Source organism: Salvelinus fontinalis, chromosome 22 (assembly GCF_029448725.1).
Source record: "Salvelinus fontinalis isolate EN_2023a chromosome 22, ASM2944872v1, whole genome shotgun sequence".
NCBI classification, from domain to species: Eukaryota; Metazoa; Chordata; class Actinopteri; order Salmoniformes; family Salmonidae; genus Salvelinus; species Salvelinus fontinalis.
This window is the reverse complement of record NC_074686.1, coordinates 13,651,467-13,677,954: the sequence shown is the minus strand read 5'-3', so window position 1 is coordinate 13,677,954 and position 26,488 is coordinate 13,651,467. Positions and strand designations below refer to the sequence as shown.

The following is a 26,488-nucleotide window of genomic DNA, read 5'->3' as shown; positions in this document are numbered from 1 at the left end:
TGGTGAAACGGTTGGCGCAATGAACCGCACGCGCTCTCGCCATCTTCCGTTCCCATGATGCAGCGCGTCAGCCTGTCTCTGAGTCCCTCCGAGCCGCCATGTTGTCGGAGTGAAAGCTTGGAAGTCTGGAAAGAGAACCGGGGCTGAAATCTGCGACCATCTGCCCTCTCCGCCTGTAAGTAGCCCTCCCCCGTGGGTACAGAAACCCTCTAGCCGCATCAAACCACACATCGCCCGGTGTATTGTCTTTACCGGACCGGAACGAGAGTTCTGGGTGTTATTTCAACGTCTGTGTTGCCGCCTCCCTCTCTTGCCTCCTCCGGTTGTGTTGCTGTCTTCCGCTCTGGCCAGACAGCTCAGGCCTTTGTTAGCTAGCTTATATCCGCGTCATGGAGACAGCGCTCTTCTCGTGCCCCTCCTGGTACTAGTAACGGGTCACCGGTGTGTGCGATCCAGGGAGGAGGTGTCGGAGCCGGGTTTGGCCAGTGTCGGACTGGGCTGAACAGGTCTCTGGCTTGGAGGCCGTGTTTTGTTGGTAAATGGGTAACGTTAGCTAGCTACTGGAACCAGTTCCGTGGTTGACATGCGACTTTAGCTAGTAACGTTATTCGGCTAGCGAACACTTCCTAACACAGAGAACATAGTTAACTAGACTATATGTCCAAACCAGACGAACTCATGTGCTTACGTCCATTTATGTCTAAATGGCGTCATTGTTTTGTTTAGTTAGCTAGTTGGATGTTGTGCCTCAGCGACTGACAGCTAACGCTAGCTAGCTGGCACACAAAGTTACGTTCCGCTTTTGTTGTGGCGCGGGTGGACAGGACAGTAGATCGCGGTGATAATCGATCCCTGGTATTAAATAATGATTAACCCAGTTATAGCCAACAATGCCTATTTCCGGGTGGCGAACATAACGACTCGAGCGTGATGAACAAGAGACTGTGTGCTACTGATTTCCGGGTGTTTCCAGATAGGTAACTAATGTTACATGTCTAACATGGCATAAACCGCTGTTGTCTGCTTGCATGGAATAACATACTTTAATGCTATTTTCATGCAATACAGACTGGGGGTATTTTTATTTCAAGTGGCTGTCTTGAAGCGTTGTCTGGATGGCAGGACCTAGCTTGCTGGCTAGCTAACGATACCTGCAGAGGGGGGCGTGTTTGTTACGGTATAGCTCAATGCATGGAGGCGTCTGCTCATTGTCGTGTCTGTGGTTGATAGGTGTGTGTACACTTAGGAGCCATGATGGTGTGTGTGTGAGGTAGAGAGGAGTTTTGCGATTTGACAGATTCAGGCTGTATTTCCCAAGACTTCTCTTCCTCTCCATCTGTGTATCAGTACGAGGCCTTATGATTCAGAGGTTGATGCGGTTCAATGATAAATAAAACATGTAGACAGAAACAGACCACCTGGTTGTCTAGATAGAAAATACCTTGCCACTAAACACACTTCTCGCCTGTTGAGTGGGTGGAATCCACATCACCTGGGGTGTAGGCTGTTGGAAACCATGTTCTCCAATTGGAAAAATTGAGGTATGTCCCTCGCTGTTTGGTTGTTTGCTTCCATTTGGTTCCTAGAGTAAACAATAAACGGTTCGGTCTGTTGCAAAACGTTTTGCAACGGTCTACAATTAATGAATACACCACTGGCTGGGCCGCATTCAGCGGGACACAATGTTGTGGAATGTTGCAGATGTCTTAAGTACAACTGACGCATGTTAGAAAAGCATGTTTGTGCTACAGAATATATTCCTATAGGAACATTGCACAACCCTGTAGTCAATGTTCCTATGGTCTACTGATCAAGACAAGTGATGCCCTTAAAACAGTTGAACATAAGTAGGCTCACATATCCAAGCCATCATGTATAAGAAACAGGCGTGCCTCCTGAAATATGACAACGCAAGCATTTGCTGCAGAAACATGTGGAGTAAACTGTATCAGAATGAGTTTCTGTCTAACATGTCATGTAGGCCACATAAGATGAAATACACCAGACTTCTAATGTTACCCACCTACGATACCTATTTATCTTTAGAGCGGGTGTCAATCTCATTATTTAGAGGGCCTAGTGTCTGCTGGTTTTTCCTTTCAATTAAGACCTAGACAACCAGGTGAGGGGAGTTCCTTAGTAATCAATTACCTTAATTAATCAATCAAAAGTACAAGGGAAGAAAGAGAACCTGAAGACACTCGCCCCTCGATGGAATAAGTTTGACAAGCGGTTTAGATCATCTATTACTACTGAAAGGGAATGGGCAAGTGGTGATGTCAGGCTTCAGATCCATTTCAAACTCTTGTCTGTCAGTTAAATCGAACATGTAAATCCCCCACACGAGTCATGAATTGACTGAAAGTATTGTCGAGATGGAATTTGACCCCAGCTTAGCGTGTGTTATTTATTTATGACACTGTGGGTGATTTGCAAAATGCTGGGTATGAAAAATAGGTTTTCTCCAACCCCAGTTGTTGCTTACCTGATTCACCTTATCAACCATTTGATTTGATTTGAACCAGATAATTATTAGAATCGGATGTGTTAGATTACGGTTGGAGTGAATATCTATTGGACGGCATCTCTCTACAGGGTTTGGCGAGCCCTGACTTAGAATATGTTGTAACTTATGTTCTGCAAGTTGACTCCACTGGCTGGTGGACATAAATGTTGATTCATTCCAGTCCCTGCAAATGTGTATCTGTGTTCCAGATTGTGTTGAAAGGAGTGTAGCTCGTGTGTGTATTGGAGTTGTGTGTGTCACTAACGGTGTGTGTGTGTGTGTCTCCCTCTTCTCCCCAGGCCTTGGTGGAATGAGCAGTGTGTGTGTGTTGAAGGGTAAAGCAGTGCTCTGGCAGGACTCATTCAGCCCCCACCTCAGAACTTCAACTCCCAGCATGCCCGTGGTGCTGAGCAGCGGAGGACACGCCCCCCCGGCCGGACAAACCCCACATGCCCCGTCCCCTAGCCAACAGGTAAAGGTGGAGACGGATACAACTGCATATGGTCGGTAGACACCAACACAAACATGTCTCCTATTTATACATTACATGTCACACAGACTGAGAGACGCGCAGACAAATTCATAGTTTTTGGTGCAAAACTGTCGGGGGCGGAGGCGTTAGCTAAGTGTGCCTGTGTCGCAGGGCGTGGCGGGTGCCGGTCGGTCTCAGGATGATGCCATGGTGGATTACTTCTTCCAGCGGCAGCACGGAGAGCAGCCTGGGAAACACCGCTGGCCCATTGGGGATAACATCCACGACAGCCAGGTAGTGTGTGTGTGTGTGTGTGTGTGTGTGTGTGTGTGTGTGTGTGTAAAATCAGAAAATGGTCTGGGTTAATGTGTGTGAGTGTATAGCCTTAGTCTTTACTGACCGTCTCTATCTGTTGCTCTGTGTATGTGTAACCTTGCCTCAGTTGGGGTGATTATGTGTGTGGTACTCTAACATTGTCTGTCTGTAGATGTTTGTTGCTCTACCTTGTCTCTCTGTTGGGATGTGTGTGTTACTCTAAACTGGTGTCTGTCTGTAGGTGTGTGTGTTACTCTAAACTTGTCTCTGTCTGTAGGTGTGTGTGTTACTCTAAACTGGTGTCTGTCTGTAGGTGTGTGTGTTACTCTAAACTTGTCTCTGTCTGTAGGTGTGTGTGTGTTACTCTAAACTGGTGTCTGTCTGTAGGTGTGTGTGTTACTCTAAACTTGTCTCTGTCTGTAGGTGTGTGTGTTACTCTAAACTGGTGTCTGTCTGTAGGTGTGTGTGTTACTCTAAACTTGTCTCTGTCTGTAGGTGTGTGTGTTTTTCTAAACTTGTCTCTGTCTGTAGGTGTGTGTGTTACTCTAAACTGGTGTCTGTCTGTAGGTGTGTGTGTTACTCTAAACTGGTGTCTGTCTGTAGGTGTGTGTGTTACTCTAAACTTGTCTCTGTCTGTAGGTGTGTGTGTGTTTTTCTAAACTTGTCTCTGTCTGTAGGTGTGTGTGTGTTTTTCTAAACTTGTCTCTGTCTGTAGGTGTGTGTGTGTTTTTCTAAACTTGTCTCTGTCTGTAGGTGTGTGTGTTTTTCTAAACTTGTCTCTGTCTGTAGGTGTGTGTGTTTTTCTAAACTTGTCTCTGTCTGTAGGTGTGTGTGTTTTTCTAAACTTGTCTCTGTCTGTAGGTGTGTGTGTTACTCTAAACTTGTCTCTGTCTGTAGGTGTGTGTGTGTTTTTCTAAATTTGTCTCTGTCTGTAGGTGTGTGTGTGTGTTACTCTAAACTTGTTTCTGTCTGTAGGTGTGTGTGTTTTTCTAAACTTGTCTCTGTCTGTAGGTGTGTGTGTTACTCTAAACTTGTCTCTGTCTGTAGGTGTGTGTGTGTTTTTCTAAACTTGTCTCTGTCTGTAGGTGTGTGTGTTACTCTAAACTTGTCTCTGTCTGTAGGTGTGTGTGTTTTTCTAAACTTGTCTCTGTCTGTAGGTGTGTGTGTTTTTCTAAACTTGTCTCTGTCTGTAGGTGTGTGTGTTACTCTAAACTTGTCTCTGTCTGTAGGTGTGTGTGTTTTTCTAAACTTGTCTCTGTCTGTAGGTGTGTGTGTTTTTCTAAACTTGTCTCTGTCTGTAGGTGTGTGTGTTTTTCTAAACTTGTCTCTGTCTGTAGGTGTGTGTGTTTTTCTAAACTTGTCTCTGTCTGTAGGTGTGTGTGTTACTCTAAACTTGTCTGTCTGTAGGTGTGTGTGTTTTTCTAAACTTGTCTCTGTCTGTAGGTGTGTGTGTTACTCTAAACTTGTTTCTGTCTGTAGGTCCGGTCGATGGATGAGCTGAACCATGACTTCCAGGCCCTGGCTCTAGAGGGGCGTGCCATGGGAGAGGTAAGGGGTCAGGTGTTAGAGGTCAAGTAGTTTGAGGACACAGCTTACCAAAGGCCATGTGGTGGTAGGAAGACTGAAGCCCAGAATAGTGTCCTGTCATACAGCACATCCTGCTGCTGTAGGAATCTTCAGCATTGTAATGTTAGCTAGCAGTTATCTTGGTAGTTATTTAGCGAAGACATTGAGGAAAATATCCTTACACTTCATATTTCTCTTTCCGTTTCTCTCGCTGTCCCTTTCCATGTTTCGCTCCTTTCTTTCTACAGCAGCTTCTGACAGGTAAGAAGTTTTGGGAGAGTGATGAAGCGGGGAAAGATGGACCAAAGGGGATCTTTCTGGACCAGTGGAGGGACAGCGCGTGGGGGGCCACAGGTAAGACAGAGGGTGGGCCCAGTCCCAGGATTAAAACACCAATGGGTCAACACACCAAAGTCTCAGTGCCCAGCATAATGTGTGCGTGTTTGTAGACTGACGGTAGAACGCTCTCTAATTTCCCCTCCCCCAGACCACTCGGTATCTCAGCCAATCATGGTGTCCCGTCGTCCTGGCGGTGGGTTCCATAGCGGCGGGGAAGTGGGTGGGTCAGTGATGTCACCGCGGTCAGAGAGTGGGGGTTTAGGAGTCAGTATGGTAGAGTACGTCCTCTCCTCCTCTCCCGCCGAAAAACTGGACTCCTGCTTACGCAAGGGACCCTACGTAAGTAGCCTAAACTCGTTTCACTATCATTCATCTATCACTATAACCAACTCACTCACTTTTATCACTGACAACCTGGACTCCTGCGCTAGGTTCTATTGCATATATAGTCTTGTTTAGTGCTCCATCTTACTGGTTCATTCCTTCCTGCACTCCTCTATTGATCTCATACTCTGATCAATAAAGTGACAGTGATACAGTGATAAATCTCTCAATCACAATGTTCTCTATCTGTCCATCCATCGACTTTTACGTCTCTATCCCTCTCTCTCTCTTTCTCTCGCTCTCTCTCTGACAGGGTCCGAGGGATGGAGAGGTGGAGGACGAGAAAAGGGAGAAACCAAAGGCCGTGTTTGAAGTAGAGAAACTCAAGGAGATGACGGAGGGAGAGGGTGATGTCATCAGTGATGCCATCAACCCTAATGGGCTCCCTGTGCAGAATGGCCTGGACGTGGACGTCAAAGAGTACAGGTACACACACACACACACACACACACACACACACACACACACACCAGCATACACACACTCACTCACACCGGCACACACACACATTCACTCACACCGGCACACACACACATTCACTCACACCGGCACACACATTCACTCACACCAGCATACACACATTCTCTCACACCGGCATACACACACACACATCTCACCATGTTCTCTCCTGCTCTCTTCCCTCTCTTCAGTCGTCAAGGCCAGATGCCGCCTGCGGTGACAGACACTGACATGATGGGTGGTGTAGGGGGGTGTGTAGGAGGGGAGGGTATGGTCCCCATGGGAGGAGGCGGGGGTCCCAAACCCCAAGAGGACTTCTCTGGTGTGGAACAGGGTGTTACCATGGATACCATGGAGTCTGTGATGGAGCCTCTGCAGTTTGACTACAACTCCCAGATGGCCATGGACTCACAGCCCACTGTGGGGCTGTTTGACTACAGCAACCAACAACAGGTGTGTGTGTGTGTGTGTGTGTGTGTGTGTGTGTGTGTGTGTGTGTGTGTGTGGGGTATGATGATGACCACCACCACCATGGACTACTGCAGCCGACTTTGGGCTGCGGATGTTTTTATTTGTTGGACAGGAGACTGTTAAACACCAGGAAATCAGCTCCCAAGTAATTTTTATTTTGGAAATCTGTTCCCATGTATTCCTACGTATAATATAGAGACACGTGATCATATTCAAATGTAAGCACGGTTTGAAATGATTGTTTTAGTCAAATTTTGTATCTCTGGTCTTGCGGTCAATTTGCAGTCTACAAATGATTTGTAATTAAGTTTCCACCCCCGGCCATCTGCTCAAGAAAATAATAATCCCGCAATTTAATCTAGTTGATAATCCCTGGTGTATATACTCAAATCAAATAATATTTTATTTGTTGCTACACATATTTTGTGTGTGAACAGCAGTAGTTATATAGGGCCGAGTGGGTGTTGTATATGGCCAATATACCACGGCTAAGCACTGTTCTTAAGCATGACGCAACACAGAGTGCCTGGTTACAGCCCTTGGCCATGGTACATTGGCCATATACCACAAACCCCTGAGGTGCCTTATTGCTATTATAACCTGGTTACCAACATAATTAGAGCAGTAAAAAATAAATGCTTTGTCATACCCGCGGTATATGGTCTGATTTGACACTGCTGTCAGCCAATCAGCATTCAGGGCTCGAACCACCCAGTTTATAAACTAGAACAGCCCTTAGCCGTGGTATATTAGCCATCATGCCTCATTGCTTAAATATATCATATGAAGTGGGTAAAGCAGTATGTAAACATAATTAAAGTGACCAGTGTTCAATGATTGTAAATAGGGAAGCACTCTCTAATGTACAGGGTTGAGTACTGCATGTCAGCAGACTGTGTATGAGCAGACTGTGTATGTATGTACACTACCGGTCAAAAGTATTAGAACACCTACTTGTTCAAGGGTTTTTCTTTATTTGTACTATTTCTACATTGCATAATAATATTGAAGACCTCAAAAATATAAAATATCACCAAAAAAGTGTTAAACAAATCAAAATATATTTTATATTTGAGATTCTTCAAATAGCCACCCTTTGGCTATTTGCCACCCTTTGGCAAATAGCCACCCTATGCTGAGCACTTGTTGGCTGCTTTTCCTTCACTCTGCGGTTCGACTCATCCCAAACCATCTCAATTTGGTTGAGGTCGGAGGATTATGAACTCGGTCGGAGGATTATGAAAGCCAGGTCATCTGATGCAGCACTCCATCACTCTCCTTCTTGGTCAAATAGCCCTTACACAGCCTGGAGGGGTGTTGGGTCATTGTCCTGTTGAAAAATAAATTATAGTCCCACTAAGCCCAAACCGGATGGGATGGCGTATTGCTGCAGAATGCTTTGGTAGCCATGCTGGTTAAGTGTGCCTTGAATTCTAAATAAATCACAGACGGTGTCAACAGCAAAGCACCATCACACCTCTTCCTCCATGCTTCACGGTGGGAAATACACATGCAGTGATCATGCGTTCAGCTACTCTGCGTCTCACAGAAGACACGGCCGTTGGAACCAAAAATCTCACATTTGGACTCATCAGACCAAAGGAAAGATTTCCACTGGTCTAATGTCCATTGCTCGTGTTTCTTGGCCCAAGCAAGTCTCTTCTTCTTATTGGTGTCCTTTTAGTAGTGATTTCTTTGTAGCAATCATCTGATACAGCACTCCATCACTCTCCTTGGTTAAATAGGCCTTACACAGCTGCAAACCAGATGGGATGGCGTATCACTGCAGAATGCTGTAATAGCCATGGTGGTTAAGTGTGCCTTGAATTGTAAGTAAATTACAGACAGGGTCACCAGCAAAGCACACCGACACCATCACACCACCTCCATGCTTCACAGTGGGAACCACACACACGAGATCATCCGTTCACCTACCCTGCATCTCACAAAATACACAGCGGTAAAAGTTGGACTCATCAGACCAAAGAAAAGATTTCCACTGGTCTAATGTCCATTGCTCGTTTCTTTGCCCAATAAAGTCTTCTTATTGGTGTCCTTTAGTAGTGGTTTCTTTGCAGCGTTTAGACCATGCAGGCCTGATTCACACAGTCTCCTCTGAACAGTTGCTGTCGATGTCTGTTACTTGAACTCTGAAGCATTCATTTGGGCTGCAATCTGAGGTGCAGTTAACTAATGAACGTATCCTCTGCAGCAGAGTTAACTCTGGGTCTTCCTTTCCTGTGGCGCTCCTCATGAGAGCCAGATTCATCATAGCGCTTGATGGTTTCTGCGACTGCACTTGAAGAAACTTTCAAAGTTCTTGACATTTTCTGTATTGACTGACCTTCATGTCTTAAAGTAATGATTGACTGTCATTTCTCTTTGCTTATTTGAGCTGTTCTTGCCATAATATGGACTTGGGTCTTTTACCAAATAGGGCTCTCTTCTGTATACCACCCCTACCATGTCACAACACAACTGATTGGCTCAAACGTATTAAGAAGGAAAGAAATTCCACAAATTAACTTTTAACAAGGCACACCTGTTAATTGAAATGCATTCCATGTGACTACCTCATGAAGCTGGTTGAGAGAATGTGAAGTGTGCAATGCTGTCATCATTTGAAGAATCTCAAATATAAAATATATTTTGATTTGTTCAACACTTTTTTTGGTTACAACATTTAAAAAAAACTTTTTAACTAGGCAAGTCAGCTAATTAAGACCAAATTCTTATTTACAATGACGGCCTACTGGGGGAACAGTGGGTTTAACTGCCTTGTTCAGTGGCAGAACGACAGATTTTTACCTTGTCAGCTCGGGGATTCGATCTGGCAACCTTCCGGTTACTAGTCCTACGCTCTAACCACTAGGCTACCTGCCATCCTACATGATTCCATGTTTTATTTCATAGTTTTGATGTCTTCACTATTATTCTACAATGTAGAAAATTGTCAAAATGAAGAAAAACCCTGAAATTAGGTGTTCTAATACTTTTGACATGGTAGTTTGGAAAGAAAAGCAATTTTATTTATTTTGTTCATTAAAATAACATCAACTTAATCAGAAATACAGTGTAGACATTGTTAATGTTGTAAATGACTATTGTAGCTGGAAATGGCTGATTTTTAATGGAATATCTACATCGGCGTACAGAGGACCATTATCAGCAACCATCACTTCTGTGTTCCAATGGCACGTTGTGTTAGCTAATCCAAGTTTATCATTTTAAAAGCCTAATTGATCATTAGAAAACCCTTTTGCAATTATGTTAGCACAGCTGAAAAACTGTTGTTCTGATTTAAAGAAGCAATAAAACTGGCCTTCTTTAGACTAGTTGTGTATCTGGAACATCAGCATTTGTGGGTTCGAATACAGGCTCAAAATGGCCAGAATCAAAGAGCTTTCTTTTGAAACTCGTCAGTCTATTCTTGTTCTGAGAAATGAAGGCTATTCCATGCGAGAAATTGCCAAGAAACTGAAGATCTCGTACAACGCTGTGTACTACTCTCACAGAACAGCGCAAACTGGCCCTAACCAGAATTGAAAGAGGAGTGGGAGGCCCCGGTGCACAACTGAGCAAGAGGTCAAGTACATAAGAGTGTCTGGTTTTAGAAACGGACGCATCACGTCCTCAACTGGCAGCTTCATTAAATAGTACCCGCAAAACCCCAGTCTCAACGTCAACAGTGAAGAGGCGACTCCGGGATGCTGGCCTTCTAGGCAGAGTTCCTCTGTCTAGTGTCCTTTTGCCCATCTTAATATTTTCTTGTGGTTTTTTTCTGGTGTTTTGCAGGTACTATTTAATGAAGCTGCCAGTTGATGTCTTGTGAGGTGTCTGTTTCTCAGACTAGACACACGGTCCTCACTGTTTTTCTGATCAATTTGATATTTTAATAACAAAAAATTTGATTTTCTTTAAAAAAATTAAAAAAAACATGGCCATTCTCAGTGACCCAACTTTTGAACGGTAGAGAGTGTGTGTGTAATAAATAACCTGTGTGTGTAGTTGTTTCAGAGACCCAGTGCTCTAGCACTGCAGCAGCTGACAGCAGCTCAACAACAGCAGTACGCCTTGGCAGCAGCACAGCAATCTCACATTGGTAAGTTTTAGGTGAAAGACATGTTCAGCATGATACTCTGCTGACCCATTTCTGGGAATTGATTCGGTGACAAAGTTGTTCTTGGACTGTGTGTGTTCCTCTCTTACTGACCTCTATCTCTTTGTGTGTGTTATCAGGTTTGGCTCCCGCGTTTGTTCCCAACCCTTACATCATCAGTGCGGGTCCGCCTGGAACTGACCCCTACGCTGCTGGACTAGCAGCTGCTGCAACACTGGGTGAGACACAGATACACACTCACCTGCCATTTCTATTCCATGTCCAGCGGCGATGCCTTCCCAGTGGGGGAGTGAGAGGACACACCTACTCATTCCAGGATTTTCTTTATATTTTACTTTTTTCTATATTGTAGATTAGTAGTGAAGACATCAAAACGATGAAATGACACATTTGAGATTTTTCAAAGTAGCCACCCTTTGCCTTGATGACAGCTTTGCACACTTTTGGCATTCTTTCTACCAGCTTCATGAGGTAGTCACCTGGAATGCATTTCAATTAACAGGTGTGCCTTGTTAAAAGTTAATTTGTGGAATTTCTTTCCTTAATGCGTTTGAGCCAATCAGTTGTGTTGTGACATGGTATAGGTGGTATACAGAAGAGTGCCCTATTTGGTAAAATACCATGTCCATATTATGGCAAGAACAGCTCAAATAAGCAAGGAGAAACGACAGTCCATCATTAATTTAAGACATGAAGGTCAGTCAATATGGAAAATGTCAAGAATTTTTTACGTTTCTTCATGTGCAGTCTCAAAAACCATCAAGCGCTATGATGAAACTGTGTCTCATGAGGAGCGCCACAGGAAAGGAAGACCCAGAGTTGCCCCTGCTGCGTGAATCAGGCCTTCGTGATCGAATTGCTGCAAAGAAACCACTACTAAAGGACACCAATAAGCAGAGACTTGCTTGAGCCAAGAAACACGAGCAATGGACATTAGACCAGTGGAAATCTTTCCTTTGGTCTGATGAGTCCAAATTTAACCGCTGTGTCTTTTGTGAGATGCAGGGTAGGTGAACGGATGATCTCGCGTGTGTGGGTCCCACTGTGAAGCATGGAGGAGGTGGTGTGCTTTGCTGGTGACCCTGTCTGTAATTTACTTACAATTCAAGGCACACTTAACCAGCATGGCTATCACAGCATTCTGCAGTGATACGCCATCCCATCTGGTTTGCGGCTGTGTAAGGCCTATTTAACCAAGGAGAGTGATGGAGTGCTGTATGAGATGACCTGGCCTCCACAATCACCTGACCTCAATCCAATTGAGATGTTTTGTGATGAGTTGGACTGGAGAGTGAAGGAAAAGCAGCCAACAAGTGTTCAGAATATGTGGGAACTCCTTCAAGACTGTTGGAAAAGCATTCCTCATGAAGCTGGTTGAGAAAATGCCAAGTGTACAAAGCTGTCATCAAGGCAAAGGGTGGCACCTTTGAATAATATAAAATATATTTTGATTTGTTAAACACTTTTTTTGGTTACTACATGATTCCATGTCTTGTTTCATAGTTGTCTTCACTATTATTCTACAATGTAGAAAATAGTAAAAAATAAAGAAAACCCTTGAATGAGTAGGTTTCCAAACTTTTGACTGGTACTGTCTGTGTGTGTATATAAACTCAGCAAAAAAAGAAACGTCCCTTTTTCAGGACCCTGTCTTTAAAAGATAATTTGTAAAAATCCAAATAACTTAACAGCTTTTCATTGTAAAGGGTTTAAACACTGTTCCCATGCTTGTTCAATGAACCATAAACAATTAACTTCTTACGGCTGAAATCCCGTTAACGGGATTGATATGACAACAGCCAGTGAAAGTGCAGGGCACCAAATTCAAACAGAAATCTCATAATTAAAATTCCTCAAACATACAAGTATTATACACCATTTTAAAGATACATTTGTTGTTAATCCCAACACAGTGTCCGATTTAAAAAAAAAATAATAATAATAATAAAAAAAAAAAAGGCTTTGCGACGAAAGCATACCATGCGATTATGTTTGGTCAGCACCTAGTCACAGAAACACAGCCATTTTTCCAGCCAAAGAGAGGAATCACAAAAAGCAGAAATAGAGAAAATTAATCACTAACCTTTGATGATCTTCATCAGATGACACTCATAGGACTTCATGTTATACAATACATGTATGTTTTGTTCGATAAAGTTCATATTTATATCCAAAAATCTCAGTTTACATTGGCGCGTTATGTTCAGTAATGTTTGCTTACAAAACATCCGGTGATTTTGCAGAGAGCCACATCAATTTACTTAAATACTCATCATAAATGTGGATGAAAATACATGTGTTATATATGGAATTATAGATATACTTCTCCTTAATGCAACCGCTGTGTCAGATTTCAAAAAAGCTTTACGGAAAAAGCACACCATGCAATAATCTGTGTACAGCGCTCAGAGACCAAAACAAGCCATACAGATACCCGCCATGTTGTGGAGTCAACAAAGTCAGAAATAGCATTATAAATATTCACTTACCTTTGTTCTTCATCAGAATGCACTCCCAGGAATCCCAGTTCCACAATAAATGTTTGTTTTGTTCGATGAAGTCCATCATTTATGTCCAAATACCTCCTTTTTGTTTGCGCGTTTAGTTCACAAATTCACGAGGTGCAGGCCAGACGAAGTCAAAGTTCCATTACAGTTCGTAGAAACATGTCAAACGATGTATAGAATCAATCTTTAGGATGTTTTTATCATAAATCTTCAATAATGTTTCAACCGGAGAATTCCTTTGTCTTTAGAAAGGAAAAGGAACGCAACTACTGCTCACGGGCGTGCGCCTGACTGGGCTCATGGCATTCTGACAGACCTCTTAGTCAATCAGCTCTTATTCTCTCCCCCTTCACAGTAGAAGCCTGAAACAAGGTTCTAAAGACTGTTGACATCTAGTGGAAGCCTTAGGAAGTGCAATATGACCCCATAGACACTGTATATTGGATAGGCAAAGACTTAAACCTACAAACCTCAGATTTCCCACTTCCTGGTTGGATTTTCTTCTCAGGTTTTTGCCTGCCATATGACTTCTGTTATGCTCACAGACATCATTCAAGCAGTTTTAGTAACATCTGAGTGTTTTCTATCCAAGTCTACCAATAATATACATATTTTAGCTTCTGGGCCTGAGTAGCAGGCAGTTTACTCTGGGCACCTTATTCATCCAAGCTACTCAATACTGCCCCCAGTCATAAGAAGTTAATGAACATGCACCTGTGGAACGGTCATTAAGACACTAACAACTTACAGACGGTAGGCAATTTAGGTCACAGTTATGAAAACCTATGACACTAAAGAGGACTTTCTACTGACCCTGAAAAACGCCAAAAGAAAGATGCCCATGGTCCCTACTCGTGAACGTGCCTTAGGCATGCTGCAAGGAGGCATGAGAACTGCGGAGGAGCCACGAATTGCAATGTCTGTACTGAGAGACGCCTAAGACAGCGCTACAGGGAGACAGGATGGACAGCTGATCGTCCTCGCAGTGGCAGACCACGTGTAACAACACCTGCACAGGATTGGTACATCCGAACATCACACCTGCGGGACAGGTACAGGGTGGCAACAACTGCCCGAGTTACACCAGGAACTGTCACAGCATCATCGGACTGAGCTTGTTGTCATTGCAGGCAATCTCAATGCTTTGCTTTACAGGACGCTTTGCGTTACAGCGAAGAGCCCAGATCTCAATCCCATTGAGCACGTCTGGGACCTGTTGGATCGGAGGGTGAGGGCTAGGGCTGTCCCCCCCCCCCCCCCCCCAGAAATGTCTAGGAACTTGCAGGTGCCTTGGTGGAAGAGTGGGGTAACATCTCACAGCAAGGACCGGCAAATCCGGTGCAGTCCATGAGGAGGAGATGCACTGCAGTACTTAATGCAGCTGGTGGCCACACCAGATACTGACTGTTCATTTTGATTTTGACCCCCCCTTTGTTCATGGGCACATTATTCAATTTCTCTTAGTCACATTTTATTTATTTCACCTTTATTTAACCAGGTAGGCAAATTGAGAACACGTTCTCATTTACAATTGCGACCTGGCCAAGATAAAGCAAAGCAGTTCGACACATACAACAACACATAGTTACACATGGAGTAAAACAAACATACAGTGAAAAATAAGTCTATATACAATATGAGCAAGTGAGGTGAGATAAGGGAGGTGAAGGCAAACAAAATATATATATAAATAAATAAAAATATAAAAAGGCCATGGTGGCGAAGTAAATACAATATAGCAAGTAAAAAAAAAAAAACACTGGAATGGTTGGTTTGCAGTGGAAGAAGAAGGTGCAAAGTAGAGATAGAAATAATGGGGTGCAAAGGCGCAAAATAAATAAATACAGTAGGTAAAGAGGTAGTTGTTTGGGCTAAATTATAGATGGGCTATGTACAGGTGCAGTAATCTATGAGCTGCTCTGACAGCTGGTGCTTAAAGCTAGTGAGGGAGATAAGTGTTTCCAGTTTCAGAGATTTTTGTAGTTCGTTCCAGTCATTGGCAGCAGAGAACTGGAAGGAGAGGCGGCCAAAGGAAAAATTGGTTTTGGGGGTGACCAGAGAGATATACCTGCTGGAGCGCGTGCTACGGGTGGGCGTTGCTATGGTGACCAGCGAGCTGAGATAAGGGGGGACTTTACCTAGCAGGGTCTTGTAGATGACCTGGAGCCAGTGGGTTTGGCGACGAGTGTGAAGCGAGGGCCAGCCAACGAGAGCGTACAGGTCGCAGTGGTGGGTAGTATATGGGGCTTTGGTGACAAAACGGATGGCACTGTGATAGACTGCATCCAATTTATTGAGTAGGGTTTTGGAGGCTATTTTGTAAATGACATCACCGAAGTCGAGGATTGGTAGGATGGTCAGTTTTACAAGGGTATGTTTGGCAGCATGAGTGAAGGATGCTTTGTTGCGGAATAGGAAGCCGATTCTAGATTTAACTTTGGATTGGAGATGCTTGATGTGAGTCTGGAAGGAGAGTTTACAGTCTAACCAGACACCTAGGTATTTGTAGTTGTCCACATATTCTAAGTCAGAGCTGTCCAGAGTAGTGATGTTGGACAGGCGGGCAGGTGTAGGCAGCGATCGGTTGAAGAGCATGCATTTAGTTTTACTTGTATTTAAGAGCAATTGGAGGCCACGGAAGGAGAGTTGTATGGCATTGAAGCTCGCCTGGAGGGTTGTTAACACAGTGTCAAGAGAAGGGCCAGAAGTATACAGAATAGTGTCGTCTGCGTAGAGGTGGATCAGAGACTCACCAGCAGCAAGAGCGACATCATTGATGTATACAGAGAAGAGAGTCGGTCCAAGAATTGAACCCTGTGGCACCCCCATAGAGACTGCCAGAGGTCCGGACAACAGACCCTCCGATTTGACACACTGAACTCGATCAGAGAAGTAGTTGGTGAACCAGGCGAGGCAATCATTAGAGAAACCAAGGCTGTCGAGTCTGCCGATGAGGATGTGGTGATTGACAGAGTCAAAAGCCTTGGCCAGGTCAATGAATATGGCTGCACAGTACTGTTTCCTATCGATAGCGGTTAAGATATCGTTTATGACCTTGAGCGTGGCTGAGGTGCACCCATGACCAGCTCTGAAACCAGATTGCATAGCGGAGAAGGTATGGTGGGATTCGAGATGGTCGGTAATCTGTTTGTTGACTTGGCTTTCGAAGACCTTAGAAAGGCAGGGTAGGATAGTTATAGGTCTGTAGCTGTTTGGGTCAAGAGTGTCCCCCCCTTTGAAGAGGGGGATAACCGCAGCTGCTTTCCAATCTTTGGGAATCTCAGACGACACGAAAGAGAGGTTGAAAAGGCTGGTAATAAGGGTGGCAACAATTTCAGCAGATAGTTTTAGAAAAAAGGGTCCAGATTATCTAGCCCGGCTGATTTGTAAGGGTCCAGATTTTGCAGCTCTTTCAGAACATCAGCTGACTGTATTTGGGAGAAAGAGAAATGGGGAAGGCTTGGGCGAGTAGCAGAGGGGAGGGCAGTGCTGTTGACCGGGGTAGGGGTAGCCAGGTGGAAAGCATGGCCAGCCGTAGAAAAATGCTTATTGAAATTCTCAATTATAATGGATTTGTCGGTGGTGACAGTATTTCCTATCTTCAGTGCAGTTGGAAGCTGGGAGGAGGTGTTCTTATTCTCCATGGACTTTACAGTGTCCCAGAACTTTTTTGAGTTTGTGTTGCAGGAAGCAAATTTCTGCTTGAAAAAGCTAGCCTTGGCTTTTCTAACTGCCTGTGTATACTGGTTTCTAGCTTCCCTGAAAAGTTGCATATCACGGGGGCTGTTCGATGCTAATGCAGAACGCCATAGGATGTTTTTCTGTTGGTTAAGGGCAGTCGGGTCAGGAGAGAACCAAGGGCTATATCTGTTCCTGGTTCTAAATTTCTTGAATGGGGCATGCTTATTCAAGATGGTGAGGAAGGCATTTAAAAAAAATATCCAGGCATCCTCTACTGACGGGATGAGATCAATATCCTTCCAGGATACCTCGGCCAGGTCGATTAGAAAGGCCTGCTCGCTGAAGTGTTTCAGGGAGCGTTTGACAGTGATGAGTGGAGGTCGTTTGATCGCTGACCCATTACGGATACAGGCAATGAGGCAGTGATCGCTGAGATCTTGGTTGAAAACAGCAGAGGTGTATTTGGAGGGCAAGTTGGTTAGGATGATGTCTATGAGGGTACCCGTGTTTACGGAATTGGGGTGATACCTGGTAGGTTCATTGATAATTTGTGTGAGATTGAGGGCATCAAGCTTAGATTGTAGGATGGCTGGGGTGTTAAGCATGTTCCAATTTAGGTCGCCTAGCAGCACAAGCTCTGATGATAGATGGGGGGCAATCAGTTCACATATGGTGTCCAGAGCACAGCTGGGGGCAGAGGGTGGTCTATAGCAGGCGGCAACAGTGAGAGACTTGTTTTTAGAGAGGTGGATTTTTAAAAGTAGGAGTTCAAATTGTTTCGGAACAGACCTGGATAGTAAAACAGAACTCTGCAGGCAATCCTTGCAGTAGATTGCAACACCGCCCCCTTTGGCCGTTCTATCTTGTCTGAAAATCTTGTAGTTTGGGATGAAAATGTCAGAATTTTTGGTGGTCTTCCTAAGCCAGGATTCAGACACGGCTAAAACATCTGGGTTGGCAGAGTGTGCTAAAGCAGTGAACAAAACAAACTTAGGGAGGAGGCTTCTAATGTTAACATGCATGAAACCAAGGCTATTACGGTTACAGAAGTCATCAAAAGAGAGCGCCTGGGGAATAGGAGTGGAGCTAGGTACTGCAGGGCCTGGATTCACCTCTACATCACCAGAGGAACAGAGGAGGAGTAGGATAAGGGTACGGCTAAAAGCTATGAGAATTGGTCGTTTAGAACGTCTAGAACAGAGAGTAAAAGGAAGTTTCTGGGGGCGATAAAATAGCTTCAAGGAATAATGTACAGACAAAGGTATGGTAGGATGTGAATACAGTGGGGGTAAACCTAGGTAATGGGTGATGATGAGAGAGATATAGTCTCTAGAAACATCATTGAAACCAGGTGATGTCATCGCATATGTGGGTGGTGGAACTGAGAGGTTGGATATATAGTGAGCAGGGCTAGAGGCTCTACAGTGAAATAAGCCAATAAACACTAACCAGAACAGCAATGGACAGGGCATATTTACATTGAGAGGCATGCTTAATCGAGTGATCATAAGGGTCCAGTGAGTAGAGGTTGGTTGGGGTCACGGCGATCCAGACAGCTGGCCGGGTAGCTGGCTATCGGTAGCAAGATAACATAGGATGGAGGTCTGTTTTCTTTTTTTTGTCACCTCGTTCGTTTCCGTCGGTAGATTAGTGGGGTTCCGTGTGGTAGAGGGGATCGATCCAATTGGCAAAATAGATATAGTGACCCAGGAAAAAAATAAAAATAATAATTGTCCGGTATATTTATTTAGATAGCAGCCGATAAGACAGCTAATAATTAGCAGATGGGTATTCAGAAATGTCGCAATGGAAAAGCCTGTTGAAACCACCTCGGACAATTACGTCGGCAGACCAGTCGTGATGGATCGGCGGGGCTCCGTGTCGGCAATAAAGGGTCCAGTCCAATTGGCAAAAGAGGTATTGTAGCCCAATAATTCGCTGGTAGGCCTCTTCGGCTAGCCGGCAGATGGGCCTAGCTCGAGGCTAGCTCAAGGCTAACTGGTGCTTGTTTCGGGACAGAGGTATTAGCCAGTAGTAGCCACTTGGTTGCAGCTAGCTAGCGACGATGATCCGGTGTAATTGTCCAGAGCTTGCGTCGGGAATCCGGTGATGTGGTAGAGAAAAAGCAGTCCTATATTCTCTGGGTTGATATCGCGCCTGCAGACTGGCAGGTATTGGCCCGAGCTGAAGCTGGCTGGTGTCCGAGTTAAGGGTGAAGACCGCAGCAGTGGCTAACTGACTACTAGCTAGTTATCTGGCTAGCTTCTGATTGGGGTTACGGTTCTAAAGTATAAAAAATAGCAGATCCGTACCACATTGGGTGAGGCGGGTTGCGGGAATGTATATTCAGTTCCAAGATGGAAAGTGAAATTAAAATATATACGAAATGTATACAAAAAATACGAGGACTATTTACGCGGGACAAGACGGAACAAGACAAGACAAACACACGTCCGACTGCTACGCCATCTTGGAAACGGAATGTCTGTGGAACTTGTTCAGTTTGTCTCAGTTGTTGAATCTTGTTATGTTCATACAAATATTTACACATGTTAAGTTTGCTGAAAATTAAAGCAGTTGACAGTAGAGGACGTTTCTTTTTTTGCTGAGTTATATATACAGTTGAAGTCGGAAGTTTACATACATTTAGGTTGGAGTCTTTAAAACTTGTTTTTCAACCACTCCACAAATGTCTTAAAACTTCTCACGAGTCACAAACCCGGATCCGGGATCCCCCCCATCAAAAAAGCTGACTAGCATAGCCTAGCCTAACGCCGCAGGGATATCATATAACATAATTTTCATGAAATCACAAGTCCAATACAGCAAATGAAAGATAAACATCTTGTGAATCCAGCCATCATTTCTGATTTTTAAAATGTTTTACAGCGAAAACACTATGTATTTCTATTAGCTAACCACAATGGCAAAAGACTCAACTGCACATTTTCACAATTTTTCTACCGCATAGGTAGCTATCACAAAACTGACCAAATAGAGATATAATTAGTCACTAACCAAGAAACAACTTCATCAGATGACAGTCTTATAACATGTTATACAATAAATCTATGTTTTGTTTGAAAAATGTGCATATTTCAGGTATTAATCATAGTTTTACATTGCAGCTACCATAAAAAATGTCACCAAAGCAGCCGGAATAATTACAGAGAGCAACGTGAAATACCTAAATACTCATCATAAAACATTTATGAAAAATACATGGTGTACAGCAAATGAAAGATAAACATCTTGTGAATCCAGCCAATATTTCAGATTTTTTAAGTGTTTTACAGCGAAAACACAATATAGCATTATATTAGCTTACCACAATAGCCAACCACATAAACGCATTCATTCACCGCAAAGGTAGCGATCGCAAAAAAACAGCAAAAGATATAAAATTATTCACTAACCTTGACAAACTTCATCAGATGACAGTCCTATAACATCATGTTACACAATACATGTGTTTTGTTCGAAAATGTGCGTATTTAGCGGTACAAATCGTGGTTTTACAATGTGAATACGTAGCCAACCTGCACAAAATTGTCCGGAGATATTTTGGACAGTCACCTAATCTAATCAAATAACTCATCATAAACTTTACTAAAAAATACATGTTGTACAGCAAATGAAAGATACACTAGTTCTTAATGCAACCGCTGTGTTAGATGTTTTAAAATAACTTTAGTACGACATACAGCTTACGTTATAGCGAGACAGCGCCCGCAATGAGGGCGGAAAATAGGAATAAACATTTTCCACAGAAATACAAAATAACATCATAAATGGTTCCTACTTTTGCTGAGCTTCCATCTGAATCTTGTACAAGGAGTCCTTTGTCCAGAATAAATCGTTGTTTGGTTTTAGAATGTCCTCTTCTCCTGTCAAATTAGCAACCAAAGCTAGCCAAGTGGCGCGAAGTTGTCCATCTTCACCAAACGCAGAGAACGGAAAACGCCAAAACTCCCGATAAACGTTCAATAATCTGATAAAACTATATTGAAAAAACATACTTTATGATGATATTATCACATGTATCAAATAAAATCAAAGCCGGAGATATTAGCCGTCTATACCGAAAGCTTTTCAGAAGGCAATCCAGGGTTCCTTCCTGCGCCTTGCTGGACAAAGGAAATTGGGGTCACGTCATTCCAAGAGCTCTTGTTCGACCTCAGATCAAGCTAGACACCCCATTCCACCTCCCACTGCCTGTTGACATCTAGTGGAAGGCGTATGAAGTGCATGTATATCCATAGATTTCAAGCAAATTAATAGGAAGGCCCTGGAACAGAGCCTCGATTTCAGATTTTTCACTTCCTGACAGGAAGTTTGCTGCAAAGGGAGTTCTGTTTTACTCACAGATATAATTCAAACGGTTTTAGAAACTTGAGTGTTTTCTATCCAATAGAAATAATAATATGCATATTGTACGAGCAAGAATAGAGTACCAGGCAGTTTAATTTGGGCACGTTTTTTTACAAAGTGAAAATAGCGCCCCCCTATTGACAAAAGGTTAACTAACTACTGTTTTGGCAAGTCGGTTAGGACATCTACTTTGTGCATGACGTAAGTAATTTTTCCAACAATTATTTACAGACATTATTTCACTTATAATTCACTGCATCACAATTCCACTGGGTTAAGTTTACATATACTAAGTTGACTGTGCCTTTTAAACAGCTTGGAAAAATCCAATTGGAGGTGTACCTGTGGATGTATTTCAAGGCCTACCTGCCTCTTTGCTTGACATCATGGGAAAATCAAAAGAAATCAGCCAAGACCTCATAAAAAGAATTGTAGACCTCCACAAGTCTGGTTCATCCTTGGGAGCAATTTCCAAACGTCTGAAGGTACCACGTTCATCTGTACAAACAATAGTACGCAAGTATAAACACCATGGGACCACGCAGCTGTCATACCGCTCAGGAAGGAGACGCGTTCTGTCTCCTCGAGATGAACGTACTTTTGTGCAAATCAATCCCAGAACAACAGCAAAGGACCTTGTGAAGATGCTGGAGGAAACGGGTCCAAAAGTATCTATATCCACAGTAAAACGAGTCTTATATCGACACAACCTGAAAGACCGCTCAGCAAGGAAGAAGCCACTGCTCCAAAACTGCCATAAAGCCAGACTACGGTTTGCAACTCCACATGGGGACAAAGATTGTTCTTTTTGGAGAAATGTCCTCTGGTCTGATGAAACAAAAATAGAACTGTTTGGCCATAATGACCATTGTTATGTTCGGAGGATAAAGGGGGATGCTTGCAAGCCGAAGGACACCATCCCAACGTGAAGCATGGGGGTGGCAGCATCATGTTGTGGGGGTGCTTTGCTGCAGGAGGGAATGGTGCACTTCACAAAATAGACGGCATCATGAGGAAGGACAATTGTGGATATATTGAAGCAACATCTCAAGACATCAGTCAGGAAGTTAAAGCTTGGTCGCAAATGGGTCTTCCAAATGGACAATGACCCCAAGCATACTTCCAAAGTTGTGGCAAAATGTCTTAAGAACAACAAAGTAACGGTATTGGAGTGGCCATCACAAAGCCCTGACCTCAACCCTATAGAAAATTTATGGGCAGAACTGAAAAAGCGTGTACGAGCAAGGAGGCCTACAAAGCTGACTCAGTTCCTCCTGACAGAGCAGGTGTAATGGGCTAAAATTCACCCAACTTATTGTGGGAAGCTTGTGGAAGGCTACCTGAAACGTTTGATACAATTTAAAGGCAATGCTACCACATACTAATAGAGTGTATGTAAACGTCTGACCCACTGGGAATGTGATGAAAGAAATGAAAGCTTAAATAAATCATTCTCTATTCTCTTTGACATTTCATATTCTTAAAATAAAGTGGTTATCTTAACTGACCAAAGACAGAACATTTGTACTAGGATTAAATGTCAGGAATTGTGAAAAATTGAGTTTAAATGTATTTGGCTAAGGTGTATGTAAACTTCAACTGTATCATTTAGCAACTTGCAGTCATGCTTGCATACTTTTTACATATACGTACTCCAGGGAATCGAACCCACTATTCTGCCATTGTATGTGCCAACCAACGTACCGTGTGTGTGTTCAGGCCCAGCGGTGATGCCTCCTCAGTACTACGGGGTAACTCCATGGGGAGTGTATCCAGCCAATCTGTTCCAGCAACAGGCTGCAGCCGCCAACAACTCAGCCAATCAACAGGCTCAAGGACAGAACCAGCAGAACCAACAACAGGTCAGTGGCTTCCTATTGGTTAGACCTCTCCTCAACTGCTCTCCCATTAGATAACGCTACTGTCATACATTTTTTGCCGGTCTTTCAATGCTCACCACTTTGTGGTTATAGATTGTTTCAGCGTGCATAGAGTAAGTATTGATGCAATCATGCACATTATTTGCCCAGTCACGTTGTGTCCATGGCATTTTACTAAGGATAACACCAGTTTCAGACCCTCTGCCCTCCTCCTATTGGCTATTGCTTTGTGTATCCTGTGGTTCCTAGGTGATGCGTGGGGGTGGTAACCAGAGACCCCTGACCCCTAGCCAAGGTCAACAGGGTCAGCAGAATGACCAGCTGATCTCCGCCGCAGCTGTCAACTCGGCGCTCGCCTTTGGACAGGGGCTGGCGGCCGGCGTGCCTGGTGAGACGCATACAGACACTCACACGCTTGTGCCTGCATACACACACCACGGTTTCTGTTGCCCCAGGCAACATAACCCGGGAATATTTTAATTTACCGGCCATTTCAGAAATTTACCTGAAGCATATGCTTTGGGTGTGTTACCCATTAGGTCGTCCACCGACGGTACTCAGAATGACAAATCACATTTAGATGAATAACCATAATCTTAACAGAATATGCAACTCCTGTAATGAAGTAGACAATTTTCAGACATTTTCCAAAATGCACTTCGTGGGAGAACACCGTTCTTAACAGTGCACCTGATGAGGTGAAAATCTCTGCTAGAGACTTAGAAAGAGGGAGAATCTAAAGGTGCAACAACTAGGATGGCTAATATGACTAGGATTGTAGGGAGAAGCCAAACGCACAAAGAAAGAAAGGTGATAGGAAAACCAAGAGAAATGCTGGTTTCAATGGAATATGAAAGGAAGTCCTTATAAAATAATTGCCTCCATGTTTCCATGGTCAGATGTTGTCTAGGCTACTTTGAAGCAAGGCAAGACATGCCTCATAATATGAAGTGAAATGTTCAGTTTTCAAAATGCATCCTACCTGCAGCTCACATTGCAAAGTGGTGGGTGGCGCTCTGATAACATGCCCTTCCTTGCCTATTGCACTTGAATGGGAGCCGCACTGGTTGAGAAATAAAAATAGTTGCTCTTTAATTGTGGTGATCAACACCATTTTTAATAAGTTATTTATTTTAGAGTGGTTGCACAATGACTGGGTTTCACCCCAGCAGCTCTATTGCGGAGGTGATATTGTGCTCAAAATAGGCTCTCTGTGGGCTGTGATAAATACACATGCTCCAATTTAATTCCACCAAATTATGCAAATTAACCATTAGACCCATAAGCATGTGTAACCGATGTGAAATGGCTAGCTAGTTAGCGGTGGTGTGCGCTAATAGCATTTCAATCGGTGACGTCACTCGCCTGAAGTAGTTGTTCCCCCCTTTGCTCTGCAAGGGCCGAGGTGTTTGTGGCGCGATAGGTAATGATGCTTCGGGGGTTTCAGTTGTCTATGTGTGCAGAGGGTCCCTGGTTCGCGCCCGTGTTGGGGCGAGGGGACGGTTTAAAGTTATACTGTTACATTGATGCTGTTGACCCGGATCACTGGTTGCTGCGGAAAAGGAGGAGGTCAAAAGGGGGGTGAGTGTAACCGATGTGAAACGCTATTAGCGCGCACTACCGCTAACTAGCTAATCTTTTCACATCGGTTACACATGACTGTCAAATGTTTTTCCGTCGACTGGTATTTCCATCAATTAATTAAAAAGCACTATTTAACAATTCTCCATGTCGCCAGCAACTATTTTATTTATCGGCTTTTAGTTTTTTTAATCTGCCAAAAGCCGGCAATTACCGGTTTACGGAAACCCTGAGACACACACACACACACACAGGTCAAACAAGTTTTCCCAACCGAGGTCCTCAGTACCCCAAGGATGCACGTTTTGGTTTTTGCCCTAGCACTACACAGCTGATTCAAATGATCAACTAATCATCAAGCTTTGAATCAGCTGTGTAGTGTTGGGGGGGGGGTGCACCACTTGTTGCCGAGTTTGGGAAACGCTGGTCTAACTCGTGTTTCTCTCTGCAGGCTATCCCATGCTGGCTCCAGCTGCCTACTATGATCAGACGGGGGCGCTAGTGGTCAACACAGGATCTAGGGGTGGACCTGTACGCCTCATGGCCCCTGCAGGCTCAGTTATTATCTCTCCATCCGCTGCACAAGCAGGTAACACACTCCTCCATTTACACTATCATTCCATCTGGGGCGGCAGGTAGCCTAGTGGTTAGAGCGTTGCTGGATCGAATTCCTGAGCTGTGAAGGTAAAAATCTGTCGTTTTGCCCCTGAACAAGGCAGTTAACCCTTTGTTCCCCAGTAGGCCGTCATTGTAAATAAGAATTTGTTCTTAACTGACTTGCCTAGTAAAATACATTTTAAAAAGACAAACATCTCACACATCACCCTAATATAGGATCTCTCCATCACTTCTCTCTACCCATCAAACTCTCACTCCCTTATGATTCTTTATTCCTTTCTGTCCTCTACCTCTCTCTCTACCTCTACCTCTCTCTCTACCTCTACCTCTCTCTCTACCTCTACCTCTCTCTCTACCTCTACCTCTCTCTCTACCTCTACCTCTCTCTCTACCTCTACCTCTCTCTCTACCTCTACCTCTCTCTCTACCTCTACCTCTCTCTCTACCTCTACCTCTCTCTCTACCTCTACCTCTACCTCTCTCTCTACCTCTCTCTCTACCTCTACCTCTCTCTCTACCTCTACCTCTCTCTCTACCTCTACCTCTCTCTCTACCTCTACCTCTCTCTCTACCTCTACCTCTCTCTCTACCTCTACCTCTCTCTCTACCTCTACCTCTCTCTCTACCTCTACCTCTCTCTCTACCTCTACCTCTCTCTCTACCTCTACCTCTCTCTCTACCTCTCTCTCTACCTCTACCTCTCTCTCTACCTCTACCTCTCTCTCTACCTCTACCTCTCTCTCTACCTCTACTCTCTTTCTCTACCTCTACCTCTCTCTCTACCTCTACCTCTCTCTTTCTCTACCTCTCTCTCTACCTCTACCTCTCTCTCTTTCTCTACCTCTCTCTCTTTCTCTACCTCTCTCTCTTTCTCTACCTCTCTCTCTTTCTCTACCTCTCTCTCTTTCTCTACCTCTCTCTCTTTCTCTACCTCTCTCTCTTCCTACCTCTCTCTCTCTACCTCTCTCTCTCTACCTCTCTCTCTCTACCTCTCTCTCTCTACCTCTCTCTCTCTCTCTCTCTCTACCTCTCTCTCTCTCTACCTCTCTCTCTCTCTACCTCTCTCTCTCTACCTCTCTCTCTCTACCTCTCTCTCTCTACCTCTCTCTCTCTCTCTACCTCTCTCTCTCTCTCTACCTCTCTCTCTCTCTCTACCTCTCTCTCTCTCTCTACCTCTCTCTCTCTCTCTACCCTCTCTCTCTCTCTCTCTCTACCTCT

General features: G+C 43.9%; 1 protein-coding gene across 4 annotated transcripts in view; it reads left to right on the top strand.

Annotated features, from left to right (window-relative positions):
- pum1 (pumilio RNA-binding family member 1) overlaps nucleotides 1-26,488 on the top strand; it is a 44,643-nt gene continuing 18,155 nt past the window's right edge. Inside the window, exons 1-13 of one of the 4 annotated variants that reach the window (XM_055876528.1) lie at nucleotides 1-175; nucleotides 2,806-2,978; nucleotides 3,150-3,272; nucleotides 4,773-4,841; nucleotides 5,111-5,213; nucleotides 5,347-5,537; nucleotides 5,836-6,008; nucleotides 6,233-6,494; nucleotides 10,521-10,614; nucleotides 10,752-10,850; nucleotides 22,911-23,053; nucleotides 23,321-23,459; nucleotides 25,104-25,241. In XM_055876528.1, the coding sequence (XP_055732503.1) occupies nucleotides 2,817-2,978; nucleotides 3,150-3,272; nucleotides 4,773-4,841; nucleotides 5,111-5,213; nucleotides 5,347-5,537; nucleotides 5,836-6,008; nucleotides 6,233-6,494; nucleotides 10,521-10,614; nucleotides 10,752-10,850; nucleotides 22,911-23,053; nucleotides 23,321-23,459; nucleotides 25,104-25,241 (1,696 nt within the window). In that variant the 5' untranslated portion in view covers nucleotides 1-175; nucleotides 2,806-2,816. Of the gene's footprint in view, nucleotides 176-2,805; nucleotides 2,979-3,149; nucleotides 3,273-4,772; nucleotides 4,842-5,107; nucleotides 5,214-5,346; nucleotides 5,538-5,835; nucleotides 6,009-6,232; nucleotides 6,495-10,520; nucleotides 10,615-10,751; nucleotides 10,851-22,910; nucleotides 23,054-23,320; nucleotides 23,460-25,103; nucleotides 25,242-26,488 lie in introns of all 4 variants that reach the window. The other 3 variants (XM_055876527.1, XM_055876526.1, XM_055876525.1) reach the window with 3 other exon arrangements.